We start from the raw sequence: 13,998 nt of genomic DNA, 5'->3' as shown, positions 1-13,998 counted from the left end.
CGATCCAAACCCTTAAGGAATCGGCCAGTCATGGCATGAGAGAATATAGTGTGACCCTGCACTGGCGGGTGGAAGGTCGATATGGCCACCAAGTGCACTTTGACAGATGAGGGTGCTAGGCCCTGGGCTCTAACATGAAGGAGGCAGTCTAACATAAAATGGATCAGAGCAGCCACAGGCAAGATGCCCCAATCAGCGGCCCACTGGAAAAACTGAGACCATTTTGCCAGGTAGGCCTGACACGTGGAGGGCTGCCTGCCCTCCAGGAGGAAGCACTGAACCCCTTCCGAGCAAGTCCTCTCCTCCCGGCCTAACCATTGAGCAGCCATGCCGTGAGGTTGGGGTGGAAGAGGCGACACTGGTCCTGGGAGAGCTGGTCCAGGCAGGATGGCAACGGCCAGAGCGGGGCGACTGCCAGGCTTGTGAGAGTCCCGTACCAATGTTGCCTGGGCCATGCCGGGGCGATTAGGAGGACCTGGGCCCTGTCCGTTTTTATCTTTTTCAAGACCTTGCCAATCAGTGGAATAGGGGGAAACGCATAGAAAAATTGGCCTAACCAGGACAGAAGGCAGGCGTCTGAGATCGCGCCCATGCCCAACCCTCCCCTGGAGCAGAAGCGGGGACACCGGCGGTTCTGCCAGGTCATGAACAGGTCCACTTGGTGAGTGCCCCACGTTTGGAAACTCCTGTGCACCACCTCAGGGTGCAGTGACCACTTGTGCTGAGAGGAGAAGTCTCGGCTCAGCCGATCCGCCCTAGAGTTCCGGATGCCCGGTAAGTGGTGGGCTTCCAGGTAAATGTTGCGGGCTATGCAGAAGTCCCACAGTCTGAGGGCTTCCTGGCAGAGGGCTGAGGAACGGGCCCCACCTTTCCTGTTGATGTAGAACATCGAGGCTGTGCTGTCCGTGAGAACCCTGACCACTCTGCTTACCAGGTGCGAGAGGAAGGCCACGCATGCCAGACGGACCGCCCTTAGCTCCTTGACATTTTTGTGCAGGGCAAGGTCCTGTGTGGACCACAGACCTTGGGTCTGGAGGTTTCCCACATGGGCTCCCCACCCCAGATCCGATGCGTCAATTTCATAGAAGACACCAATTTCATAGAAGGGGGCGTCCCCTGAACGGGACCTCTTGGAGCATGTTTCTCAGGGGGGATCACCAGTGCAGGGAGGCTATCACCAGTTCGAGCACAGTGAGGACTTTGTCCATCCTGTCTTTGGACTGGGAGAATACTGAGGTTAATCAGAGCTGGAGGGGCTGCATCCTGAGTCTGCATGACGAACCACCTACGTGCATGCCGACATATGACCCAGGAGCTGGAGACACGCTCTGGCTGTGGTCATGGGGAACCTCATGACTGAGCTGATGAGCTCCCTTAGGGTTTCAAATCTGTCCAGTGGGAGGGAGGCTCTGGCCGATGTCGTGCCCCGAATTGCCACAATGAACTCTATACGCTGCACCAGAACTAATGTGGACTTGGCTGTCGTTTACCAACAGGCCCAGTGTGGTGCATGTGGACAGGAGGAGTGATACGTGATCCTGTACCAGCGACCTGGAGCTGCCCTTGACCAGCCAGTTGTCGAGGTAGGGAAAGATCTGGACCCCGCTATGTCTGAGGTAGGCCGCTACCACAGACATACACTTTGTGAATACCCTAGGGGCCATGGACAGGCTAAAAGGGAGAACAGTGAACTGGTAGTGCTCTGGCCCAGCCGTGAAACGGAGGAAACGCCTGCATCCCCCGAATATATGAATGTGGAAGTATGCGTCCTGTAGATAGAGAGCAGCATACGAGTCCCCGGGATCCAGGGAGGGGCTGATGGAGGCCAGAGAGATCATGCAAAACTTGAGCTTTACCATGTACTGGTTCAGGCCTCCCTTTGGCCTTCGGGATAAGGAAATACTGGGAGTAGAACCCCTTGCATCTGAACTTCGTTGGCGCCACCTCCACCGCTCCTAAGCCAAGAAGCCACCTCACCTCTTGCTCAAGTAGGCTCTCATCAGAGGGGTTTCTGAGGAGGGACGGGGATGGAGGGTGGGGTAGAAGTAAACTAGAGGGTGTAGCCCTGGGAGACGGTGTTGAGGACCCATCAGTCCGAGGTCAGCCGCGAACACTCTAGGAGAAAAACATGCAACTGGTTGGAGAAGGGAAGTTTTATTGCAGGTGGATCCCTGGTATGAACTGGTAAATCGTCCCAGGGCATCCCGTCAAAACTGGCACTTTCCTGCCTGTTTACCCTTAGAGGGCCCAGGCTGGGGTGCAGGCCGGGATTGCCTTTGCAGGCGCTTTTTATAATCCCTTGACTTTTTATAAAGGGGCTCGTATCTGGAGTGGGTGGCCTGACCGGGAACCTGTTGCGGTTTGAACTTGGTCCTGGCCAGGGCTGGGACATAGAGGCCAAGGGTCTTTAATGTCTTGTGGGAGTCCTTCAGACTGTGTAACTTCATGTCTGTTTGTTCCACCAACCTGCTGTGGCACTGGTGGAGTGGGCTGTCCAGCCTGACTAGCCTGTCCCATTGACTGACAACTTCGAAGGGAGGCCGGGCTGGCATACAATTGACCGCTATCCTGGGACTGGGACGAGTGATGGTGTCGGGAGTGGTGCCAACCACAAGATTGTGATCCCATCGTGGAGGAGCAGGAGTACTGCTGGTAGCAGCTGCTCCATGACCAGCTCCGATGGGCGGATCCGCAATGGTGGGGTGCTGGCGATTGACGCCTGGGGCTTCGGGAGTGGTGCCATGGTGGGGACCTCGAGCGAGACAAACGGGAACGGCGTTGATGCCCTTACTGCAAGGGGCTATGGTAGCTTCTCAGAGACAACGACCTCCAGTATCATCTGTCCCGGTCCCGACGGGGCACACTCTACTCGTGAGATCTACGTTCTCTCGAGGTGTAGTGGTACCTGGAACCCCTGATGGCCGGTACCCAGCCAGAAAACCTGGTGGGGGTCGATGGGAACCAGTGTAGATTGCGCACGGGGCGGTCACTGAGCGGGGAACGGTGTTGAGAACGCGGGTCTAGTCTCTCCCCCAGTCTTGCTCCGGTGCCTTGACGGAGAAGACCTCTTCTTAGCCTTTTTGGAATGTCCCGTGGACAGGGAGCGGTACCGACCGTTGGGTTGCTGTGCACCGATGCCACGATGCTCGGGCCTGACTCAGAGCAGTGCAAAGGTGTCAGGGTTAGGGCCAACTCCCTCAAAATGGCTCGGAGCCGAATGTCCATCTCCTTCTTGGTCCGAGGTTTGCAGGAACTGCAAATCTTGCAGCCATCACTGAGATGGGTTTCTCCCAGACAGCGTAAACAGTCCGTGTGCAAATCACTCACGGGCATAGGCTGTTTGTAAGTGTCGCACGATTTAAAGCCCGGGGCATGCCCCGACCGCAAGCGCACTTAACTAATTCTAACTAAAACTACCCTTAAAAAAAACCAAACACAACTACAGGCATTACTAATTATGAACTAACAGAGTTTAAGAGGGAAAGCAACAGCAGAGCTGGAGCAGAGCAGTTCCGAAGCACCTTCGCTGGTGGCAAGGAGGAACTGAGGGTGGAGGGAGCGCGCAGCTCCCCTTGTACCACGCCATAGCAGAGCCCTCTAGGTCACTAGAGGCGCTCCCCTATGGGTACTGCTAAAGGAAAAACTTCTGGCACTGGTGCACGTGGCAAGCACGCACACCTATTGTGGAATGCACATGAGCAATCACTCAAAGAAGAATAACTTATTTGTTTTTCCTAGTTAATAAATCTTTAACTAGTTTATTATAGGATTGTCTACAAGCATTATCTTTAGCCAGAGGTCTAAGGTACAAATTGCCCTGAGGTAAGTAACTGGTCTCTTGGGACTGGAAGGAACCTGAATCTTCTGTGATCTTTGGTAATATAGCAATCATCACTAAGTCCGGCTTGCCTGGGTGGCAAGATAGACTGGAATGCCCAAGGAAACTGTCTGACTCCATAGTAAGACTGTTATAGTGCTTTAGGAGTTCACAACTGTTACTGTGTTGGTGAAATCTCATTATACACCATACAACGGGTTTGGGGTCTCTGCCCTGCTTCTTGACAGTCTGCCCTGAGGTTGGCACTCATGGCCGTGAGTCACTCCAAGAAGCATAACAGACATCTCAAGTCTTCAGCAACCATCATTAAAATCAGTATGTGTCAGCAACAGTAAAGAGGAAACCTTTTTGTGCAGAGAAAATAAAATCAAGAAGATGCTCAGAATGAATTACTGTATCTTCATTCTCTTCTTCAAAACTCTTCGTTTTTATTGGTTGTATTGCAGTAGCACCCAAAATGCTCCAATCAGGATGAGAGTCCCATGGCACAATGTTCAGTACAGCCAAACTGGAATTTATGGTCCCTGTCATGAAGCACTTACTATTTAATTTAAGACAAGATGAGACAAATGAATGTGTCATGAGTGTGAAACTTCAATGATACGCAGATCAATTAAAATAAGAACAAATAAAAATCTCAAATACAAATAAAACACATAGCAGTGAATAGTTCAATGTTATGCTTATTCTAATTGTTCAGTTACAATTTCAGGATATCATTCATTCATTGTCTCACTCACCTCTGTTGAGTTACAGTTCTCATATTAACTTGTGAACATCAGTGACAAACAATATCTCACTTTTCATCCTTCCATATAGTGACAGCACTGGACTGATTAACTGGTATCTACCCTCTTTAAATACACTAATTACAGTAACATTTTTCATCACTCATAGTGATGTGCCAATCAACTTTCATCTACAATTAACAGACGGACTTTGAGATTAACCGCTGCATCCCAAGGTTTTCCTGGACACAGTCCTTTGTCTAGAACAACAGAGTTTAAGGCTCAGTAACAAGAAGCTACTTTCGATTATTGGCCACTCATGGTGCCGAACACTCTACAGAGTTCAGCTTACATTGCCAGTCTGAAATATTTTGCTCCTTTTTCCATGGCTGTGGAAGTGGTGTGAACTGAGACACTGAACCGAGTTCAGACCTGGGGTAACTAACTGGGCAGCTCCACTGAAGACAGTGGAATTACTGCTCTCACCTACGCCAGCTGTGAGTCTGGCCCTGTGTGTCAACCTTGAAGCTGTATCTTGAATTTACTTATAGTAAACACTACAATGTTAACAGCGGGCACAAGAGGGAGGGGCGTTAACCCTGGTGTCCTGGTCAAATTCCGGCTTGAGTAATTACATTTTACCTCCCTTAGATGCATAGTGGGGTATCCTCTTTGCTTCGCCTGCCTCTCGAGACTAAGGTGAGGCTGGAGTAGTTAATGTGCACAGAGAAGAATGTGCATCTGAAGAAGTGGGGTTTTTACCCATGAAAGCTTATGCTCAAATAAATCTGTTAGTCTTTAAGGTGCCGCCGGACTCCTGATTAGTATACTAACACCCTTCCATTGTCATGCACCTTATATACTCAGAACATGAAAACAAAAATAGAAGAGCCAGCCTGCCTCAACTCCCCAAATAAATGTTGTTGTTAATACTGCATCTTTATTGTGTATATTACATTTTCAAGGTCAAATATTGCAAATATATTCCAAATCAAAAGGTAGACTTCTATTTTATCTGCACTCATATCCTTCAGAACAAGAAAAACTTCTAGGGAAAGACATCTGACCTGTTGTCACCAGTGATGCAGGCAGCACAAGTTCCTGTTGGCTCGTCACTCTGCTCATAGTAATGAGCATCCACGTGAGCTTCCTCAGTTTTGTTCTTCAGGATCTCACCAAATTTATCTGTTCCAATGCACCCAAAGAAAGTTGCTGCTTTGTAAGGGCTCTGGATCATCCACTGCCGATGGAAAGAAAAAAAACAAAAAACAAATAACTGAGAATGTTTGATATATACTTTTTTCCACCTCTTTTCTAAGTCAGGTCACATACTCTGTGCCATAGGTTTTAAAAAAAAGTATTTGATACATTAACTCAGGAAAGGTTAATAAAGGATTCACATAGAATAATGCTGAGGGTTTAATAATTCAAAATTAAAGTAAAACTCATGAGTCCTTCTGATACTATATTCAAATACAATGATGTACTGTAAAAAAACAAAAATCACTTGCCTGTGAGATCAGATACGTCAGTGAATCTGTGTTCCTTCAAAATAACTTAAAAGGGATTTTGTGTGGTTTTTTTAAATAGTAATTGCAAAACAGAAGAAAACAAAACACAAACGGAAGAGCAAAACGGAGGAAGACAGTACATTTGAAAAAAATAGAAAGTCTACAATGTTCACAATATAGATTTTAAAAATGCAACTAGCACTGAAAATAACCCTTTGTATTTAACAGTTATATGCAAAATAAGGGAATTATCCTATCCACACTGGTAAATTATATGTAAAAATCTCTGTCCTGAACTTTACTCAGAGCAATTCTGCAAATTGATTTTTAAATAAAGAGTATAGCTGTGTAGTGCTGCTAAACTGTTGGGTTATTTCACAAAGCTTCTCTTTACAAAAGAAGGACAGATATATCAATCAACTGTAACTGATTCTGTGTTGTGTGCTAAAATGGGAAAAATAAAATTTAACCACAAGATAAAACTGGCAGTGACCTAAAAATATAATAAATGTCATGAAGAAACAATACAAAACTCTACCCTGGCAGTCATGAGTCAACCAACTGAAGTCATTATAATTCCCCCTACTTAAAATCAGTAAGCTTATCCACTCAATCTACAGTATGAATTAAAGGCAACATGAATTTACTGCATGCTAAACCCCCACTTATAATTGTTTCCTAATCAAGATTTAAATAAATGATAATGTCTCCGTTACAAATCTGTGGGTTGTAGAAAGTTCAAGTAACTGAGCTGGAAATACAGTCTTAGTCATGTCTCCATTATTATTCAGTTCCAGAGGAAAAAAGGGCTTTATTCACATAAAAAAGTCTTCACTAATTAGGAAAAAGTGGACAAAACTGAAAATGTGGTATCTTTATTGGAGCAACAGAAGTTTTTCACACACAAAAATGTATCTTTGATGAGCTATGCAGACCTATTTGTTCTTATTCTAAATTAATAAAGAAAGTAACTGAACCTCTACAGAATAAGGAATTTTTTATGTAAGAGACTGAGATGTTACACAGAATACTTTACAAAACCAATAGTTGAACTCTTTCAGATAGATTAGTTTACTATCTTTGAAGGCAGGGGAAAGCAGAACAGATTATTTTATAAGATTAAGAATACCATACGCTCCTTTATGGAATGCAAGGAACCAGTTTCAATGTTGATAAGAGGAGACAGGTTCAAATCTTGTGTTCTCTGCCAAAAAGTGTGACTTACTCTCACAAATTACTAGAATTTGCAGGGTATACTATGGACAGCACTTAAAGCATCCGCTCTGTATGAACCCTGCCAATTCCTCAAAAATCCCTGTGGAATTTCACAAACTGCCCCTTGGGGATCTAACACATTTTAGCAAACTACATATCTGTTTTTTCATCCTTATATACCATCTGATCAAAATTGGAGCATTAACACCACTCATGTACTATATCATAGATATTTATGAAAAAGTATTTATGCTACAATGCCACAGTTTTGACTATGTGCAGCAGGTTAAGCATGAGTTTAAACATGCAACTTGCCATCAAATATTCAAATCAAGGCCGGCCTTGGCAGGCAGGTGATCAGAGTGGTCGCACTGAGGACCAATTTCCAAGGATGTCATTCTCTCTCAGTCCAGGTAAATCCGCTTCGGAAGGGGAGGTCAAAAACATTTTCTGGACTGGGTGGCTGAACACTTAGGTCCTGCACGGATTCAAGTCTATACCAGTCTTCATTTTCAGTTTAAGTACAGGTGTCCTGATGTATCAGAAATAAAGGTTACTTACTGAAGTTCTTTGAGATGAGCCTGCGCATTCCTGTTACTGGGAGATGTGCCCATGATACAGCAGACAGAGATTCTTCAGGTGGCAGTGCCTGTCGAGGGGCCTGCGCACACCTCTGAACATTCCAGATGCATGCATATGAAAAGGGGGTGGGGCATGCTCACTGCCTCAGCTCCTTCCACATGAATTTCAAAGCCTGGCACAGCAACAGAACTCTGAGGAAGAGGGGACCGTGGACTGGCAGCATGACTGTGCAGAGGCTTTTCCCAAAAAACTCCACATACTGAAAGGTTTCTTCTTTGAGTGACCTCTGCACATTCCCACTTTGGAGAGTTCAACTAGTAGTGATATTCTTCCCAAAAATGGTGGGTTGAGGAGTGCTAGTTAAATAAGGATTGCAATATTACTTTGCCTTTGTGGCAGATTTACACAAGTTGAAAGAGTAAATCTTAGTAAACATATGTACTGAGTGCCATAGGTCTGGCAAGAATATGTCTATGGCATACAATTAAGGTGATCTTGCCAATGAGCCAGCATAAGAACACTGCTAACTTATAACACTCTTCCAATGTAAAGCCTGATGCTTTTGGATGGGTGCTGGGCACTGATGACATTTCCCTAATAGTTACCCCTATAGGACAGGAGTGGCCAACCTGTGGCTCCAGAGATGCATGCGGCTCTTCAGAGGTTAATATGCGGCTCCTTGCATAGGTACTGATTTTGAGGCTGGAGCTAGAGATGCTAACTTTCCAATGTGCTGTGGGGTGCTCACTGCTCAACCCCCTGCTCTGCCCCAGGTCCTGCCACCCCCCTTCCCCCAAGGCCCCTGCCCCTTCCCCTGAACATGCCATGCCCTCGCTCCTCCCCCTGCCCCACCAGAGCCTCCTGCGCACTGCAAAACAGCTGATTGCAGCGGGCAGGAGGCAAAGGGAGGGAGGGGGGGTAGGGTGAACAGACAGCAAATGTGAAAAATCAGGACACGGGGTGGGGGGTAATAGGAGCCTACATAAGAAAAAGGCTCAAAAATCGGGACATCTGGTCACCCTAGGGGGGGGTAGCGAATGGGGGTCTGCTGACATATTACTGTGGCTCTTTTGTAACGTTCATTGGTTAATTCTGGCTCCTTCTCAGGCTCAGGTTGGCCACCCCTGCTATAGGATAACTATTAGAGTAAGTAGTTCCCTGGGCCAGTAATTCTCAACCTGTGGGCCACTTGCAGCCCAGTCAGCACACAGCTGGGACCCGTGTGACATCTTCAGGGCCATATAGGAAGTATATATATTGTATGGATGTGGCCCACATAACAAACACAGAGAGCTGCATATGTGGCTCACACTGGTAAAAAGGTTGAGAACCACTATTATAGGCAGTGAAAAACATGGGTGATTTTCTGGATTCTTTGGATCTACTGAAGTAGAAATGCTTTATTCACATTTAATGAATGTAACTGAGCTTTCTTTCAATGGGAAGTGGTCTTGGAAAGAAAGCTGACAAATTTATTGCCAGATTCTCATAATAATCGTCAACACTTTGGGAAAGATGAGGGTGAAGGAAAATTTCATCCTCATGAAATACTGTAAAATGAAGGTCACCCATAAGAGCCTGAAGCTCATTGACCCTTCCTGCAAACGTTATGACAATAAAGAATGCTGTTTTCACAGAGAAATTAAATAGAAAGCAATTGGCCATTGGTTTCAAAGAGGGCTTCACTAAACCTATGAGGTCTAAGTTCAGGTCCCAAGTTGGTGTTGGGTCCTTCTCTGTAGAGTGACTGAACACACGCTTGCTGTTTACTAGATCAGGGGTCCCCAAACTTTTCACGGTCACGCCCCCCTCCTTACCCTGTCCATACCCCCCCACACACTCCAGGAACCAGGCTGCAGCGGGGGTGGGAGGATGGACAGGATAAAGGGGGCCGAGGCTATGGCCGCAGCTGGGGATGGGCCTGGGACCTCTGTACTAGATGACAAGCTGAAAGAGCTCCTCTATACGTTACTAGAGAGGATAGGGACAAGGTAGTGGAGAGTGAAAATTTTCTAGGATTGATGACATTGGGACTGAAATTGGAGAGAGAATATTATTGTTTGTCCACAGCAAAAGCCTTTTCCAATTGTGAAGATAACAAGCAGGAGAAGATCATTTCTTGTAATTCGTCAGGAACTCATGAACTTCATTTTGAGCAGCATGGTCCTGGAGCCGCCAAAGTCCCATGGCCCAAGCCGCAAGGTGAACAGACTCTGGGTTGGATGCTGGGTCTATCTATCTGTTCTTCTCAGACAATAATTGCGGTGAAATTCGTAAGAACCAGGACAATTGAAGCAACTCAGAATACCTCTCATGCTAATGCAATAAGTATTACCTCCTATGATTTTTCAAAGAATCCTTGATATGAAAGGAATGGGGGGGAAAGGTGCAGAGGTGGGCTCTTCTCTAGTCCAGGAGAAAAACACCTGTTTTGGAATGATTTTCTAGGCCTCCTGATGAGCAGAATCTTTTGCATTTAGTGTCCAGACTAAGGTCTTTGGCTGGACATCCCCACTGTGGAAAATCCACTCTACTACTGACTGTTTCATAGACAACTCATGTTGGTTTTGAAGACTTTGGTTGAGCTGGCATGTAAGAGTACTGTCTCTTCCTGCAAGATGGAAAACCACCTGCTAAACATGATAAATACAGTTTCTAATGAACTACTCCCACTTTGCAGAATTGCTTGGAATCAACTCCCTCCTTGCTTCGTACATACGATCACAGACTATGTGAACAATTCTTCTTGAATCTTGAGGAAGAAGGACTGAGGGCCCATCTCACTACTAGGGATGTAAAATGTTAACCGATTGAATGGTAAGCATTAGTCTTACTGGTTTACCTGCCTTAATCGTTAACCCACACACCAGCTGGATCGGCCCCAGCCAGCACTGCCACCAGCCAGATTGCGCCCAGCTGCTTAATCAGTTAACCATTTAAACAAAATATTTTAAATCGTTTAAACAGTTAGCTTTTTAAATGGTATTTACATCCCTACTCATTACCCACTGCTCCAAGATGTTTATGTGTAACTTTCCCAAACATCTCTGGATCCTGTGCCCTTTATTATTTCCCTACATTCCTTAGAGACTTCTTCTATTGCTCCCAACTGCGGGAAGGATTGCACTTTGTCTTTCACCACTGTCTTGTAAGAAAGAGCCTTGAAAACATATGGGAAAGTGTCATAGAGTCAAATTAGATTACACAGTCTTTTATGAATGACCTCTAGAGCCCAATGACCCATAGCAATTCCTCTTCATGCCACGTGCAACAGAGACTATTATTCTCTAAAAGTAGGGAAAAGGGAAACAAAGTTGTGTTTAAGATTGGTTTGTGGCTCTCAAATATCCCATATGGCCTAAATTCTCCAGAATGAGGATGCTGGGTTGAAAGATGAACCAGATCATATCTCTTTAGCCTTTGTTTGAAAGGCTTTCCTCTGCTGTTGTTGGTATGGCCACCTTAGAGGAGGGTACAAACAGCACAAGGTATTACCGTCTGACACCGGTAGTGGAGAGCAGTGCCTCCATTTCTCAGGCGAAGACAGACCCAGAGATTGAGCAACTGAACTGATTTTCCTCAGCTTCTCCACTGTGAAGAGACCTTTGCCTTCAAAAGGAAGGTCTTCTGCTCTTGGGTCTCAGCAGATAATCTTAAAGACCTTACACAGGAATGTCATCTTGAGGAGACAGTTCTAGAAACAGTCTAAATAGTCAACTGGTGCTTTCAGACTGCACCAACAGCTCTTCAGAGTTACAGCATTAGCAAGTTTACTCTAATCCTTCAGACAATTTCTGAGCAAATAGCCATCTTGTCCCTTAGATGGTATTGGTATCTGGGAAATATTGGCAATCCTGACGACGAAAGAGACTGATAAATACATCTTTTTGTCAATGCAATCCATCTTTTGATCTTTATCAGCCAATGCAGACTGAGTTCTTGAATCTTTCTGAAGCTGCAGCTATTAGCATACTTACATATCAAAGCTGAAGAGAGAGGTCTGAAAGTCTCCTCATGCTAGCAACATTACCATGAAGCATCTGAAGCCTTCTCCTTAGTGCGATGTTCCTTCTAAGCAGAAGGAATTTTCAGTGCTGCACTTTTGAATCTTGGGTTCTTAGAAAGTGATGTACTCGGCTAGGAGCATTGTATCCCTCCGCTCTGAAGTAAGCAGTAAATGGAATCTTAGTCACTAAACCCAACATGATTGTCTGTGCTCCAAATCCAGAAATAGAGGTCAATAGGGATCCTGGAGCTGATTTCTTAGAACCTGCTTGGAAAAGGAGACGGCCTCTTAGGGCCTTGCACAAAACCCAAAGATTCTGCTGGCTTAAAACCTACAGACTTGGGTGCTAGGACCTCTGAATGAAAGAAGCCCTGAAAAGGATTCTCTCTCTCCTTTCTAGTCCATGGGTTGAAGGACACAGAAAATACTGAGATGGGAAATGTGTATCACCAAGACATGTGAGGCCCTGAACTTAGGAATCTGAAGCATGGAAGGCCCTTGGAAAGCCCTGTTTGAACCCTGACCTCTTCACTGTGCAATCTGCCATATCTGATCCTGTCAGAACTGCAAATCACACCTGTGAGCACAGAGGGCTCGACAACTATAAAACTAGCTAATATATTACCTGTTTACTAAAACCTAACATTAACTATCTTAACCACCACTTACCATTTTTTAATAAATCAATAGAAAGTGACAAAGGTCAATGGAGACAGGCTAGAAGTTTCAGGTCTGCCCACAACTGCATGTGAAAAGAATTTCAGAGGAGGTTAGAGAGCCCCTTCATCAGCAAAATATTCAGAGCCAAAAGAGTCCCAAAAGGCACTACTTTCAGACTGTTTCACCAGCCTGCTGCACCCTGGGCATCTCTCTCAATAGTGAGAATATGGAGAGTCCCTTTGAAAATAATTTGTTATGAACACTTTAAATGGAAGGATGTAGGAAGGAGGTTTATCACAACTCAGCTTAGAAGACCATTAATGTAAGGAAAAAAATTGAAGTAAAAACTAAACCATTATATGAATCTGGCAAAAATATATGCATACATTGAATACTCCAAAGCCCTTTGTACAGCAGGGACCAGAATATGGCATTTATAGTGTATACCAGTGTTCATTAAGGAAAGCTGAAAGAGCTTTATTAACATTAACTAAGCTACTTGAGAGAATTAACTTGTAGACTCTTTTTACTGATACGTTAAGAGATGCAAAGATGTTAAGTGACATGCCCAAAGTCATACAGCAGGTGTGTAGCAAAGCAGTGAATACAACACAGGAATAAAGCTAGCCATGTAGTGCAGAGGTTCTCAAACTGTGGTCCACAAGCTCCATTCAGGTGGTCCGTGGACAGTTCCCTCTAAAGTGCGCACCTGGGTGGCTGCACACAAGAGAATGAAGGGCCACCCAACTAATTAGTTGACTTACGCAGGCGCGGCTCCACTACTTATGTGCCTGGACCCTGAAGAAGACGCACATGTAAGATGAGGTGGTGGCCTTGGGGGGAATAGGGGGTAGGTGGGAGGAGGCAGTGGGGTGAGAAGAGGGGATGGGAGGAATTTGGGATGTGCAGGACTGCGGTGGCCAGAGAACAAGGCCACTTTCCCCAGCTCCAGGACTGCGGCTGCTGGGGAGAGATGGCCCTCCTTCCCAGCCTCAGCTCTGTGGCTGCTGTGGCGGGGGAGAGACCCCCGCCCTTTCCCAGCCCCAGCTCGGGGGCTGCTACTGCAGAGGAGAGCGGGAGAGACGCCCCTCGTTCCCAGCCCCAGCTTGGGGGGCTGCTGAGGTGGGGGAGAGAGGGCACATCCATGGTATTAAAAAGGTAAGACTACGGATATTAAAATATGAATTGTGTGCTTTTATTTGTAGAATAAAAAAGGTTAATTATTATTAAGGTTTTTTTATACAGCGCTTTTATCCAAAGCGCTTTACAATAGTTAGCTAATGGTACAAACAACATTTGGAAAGATCATTAAAAGGTCCGCCAAGACCCTCAGCAATTTTCAAATGGCCCGTGAAAAAAAAAGTTTGAGAACCACTGGTAAAGTGTAATTGCAAACTACAGAATGTATCTGCTGTTATTGGAAGAAGTGTGGTATAAAGGTGAGAGAACAAGTCTAGA

General features: G+C 45.6%; 1 protein-coding gene across 8 annotated transcripts in view; it reads right to left on the bottom strand.

Annotated features, from left to right (window-relative positions):
- The window catches only part of ADK (adenosine kinase), a 555,104-nt gene that overhangs the window by 273,334 nt on the left and 267,772 nt on the right, over positions 1-13,998 (bottom strand). For all 8 annotated transcript variants that reach the window (XM_037904414.2, XM_037904411.2, XM_037904417.2 and 5 more), the window contains one exon: positions 5,634-5,806. In XM_037904414.2, the coding sequence (XP_037760342.1) occupies positions 5,634-5,806 (173 nt within the window). The remainder of the gene's footprint in view (positions 1-5,633; positions 5,807-13,998) is intronic.

This window comes from Chelonia mydas, chromosome 7 (assembly GCF_015237465.2).
Source record: "Chelonia mydas isolate rCheMyd1 chromosome 7, rCheMyd1.pri.v2, whole genome shotgun sequence".
Lineage (NCBI taxonomy): Eukaryota > Metazoa > Chordata > Testudines > Cheloniidae > Chelonia > Chelonia mydas.
The sequence above is the reverse complement of the archived record's forward strand: the minus strand, read 5'-3'. Positions and strand labels throughout refer to the sequence as shown.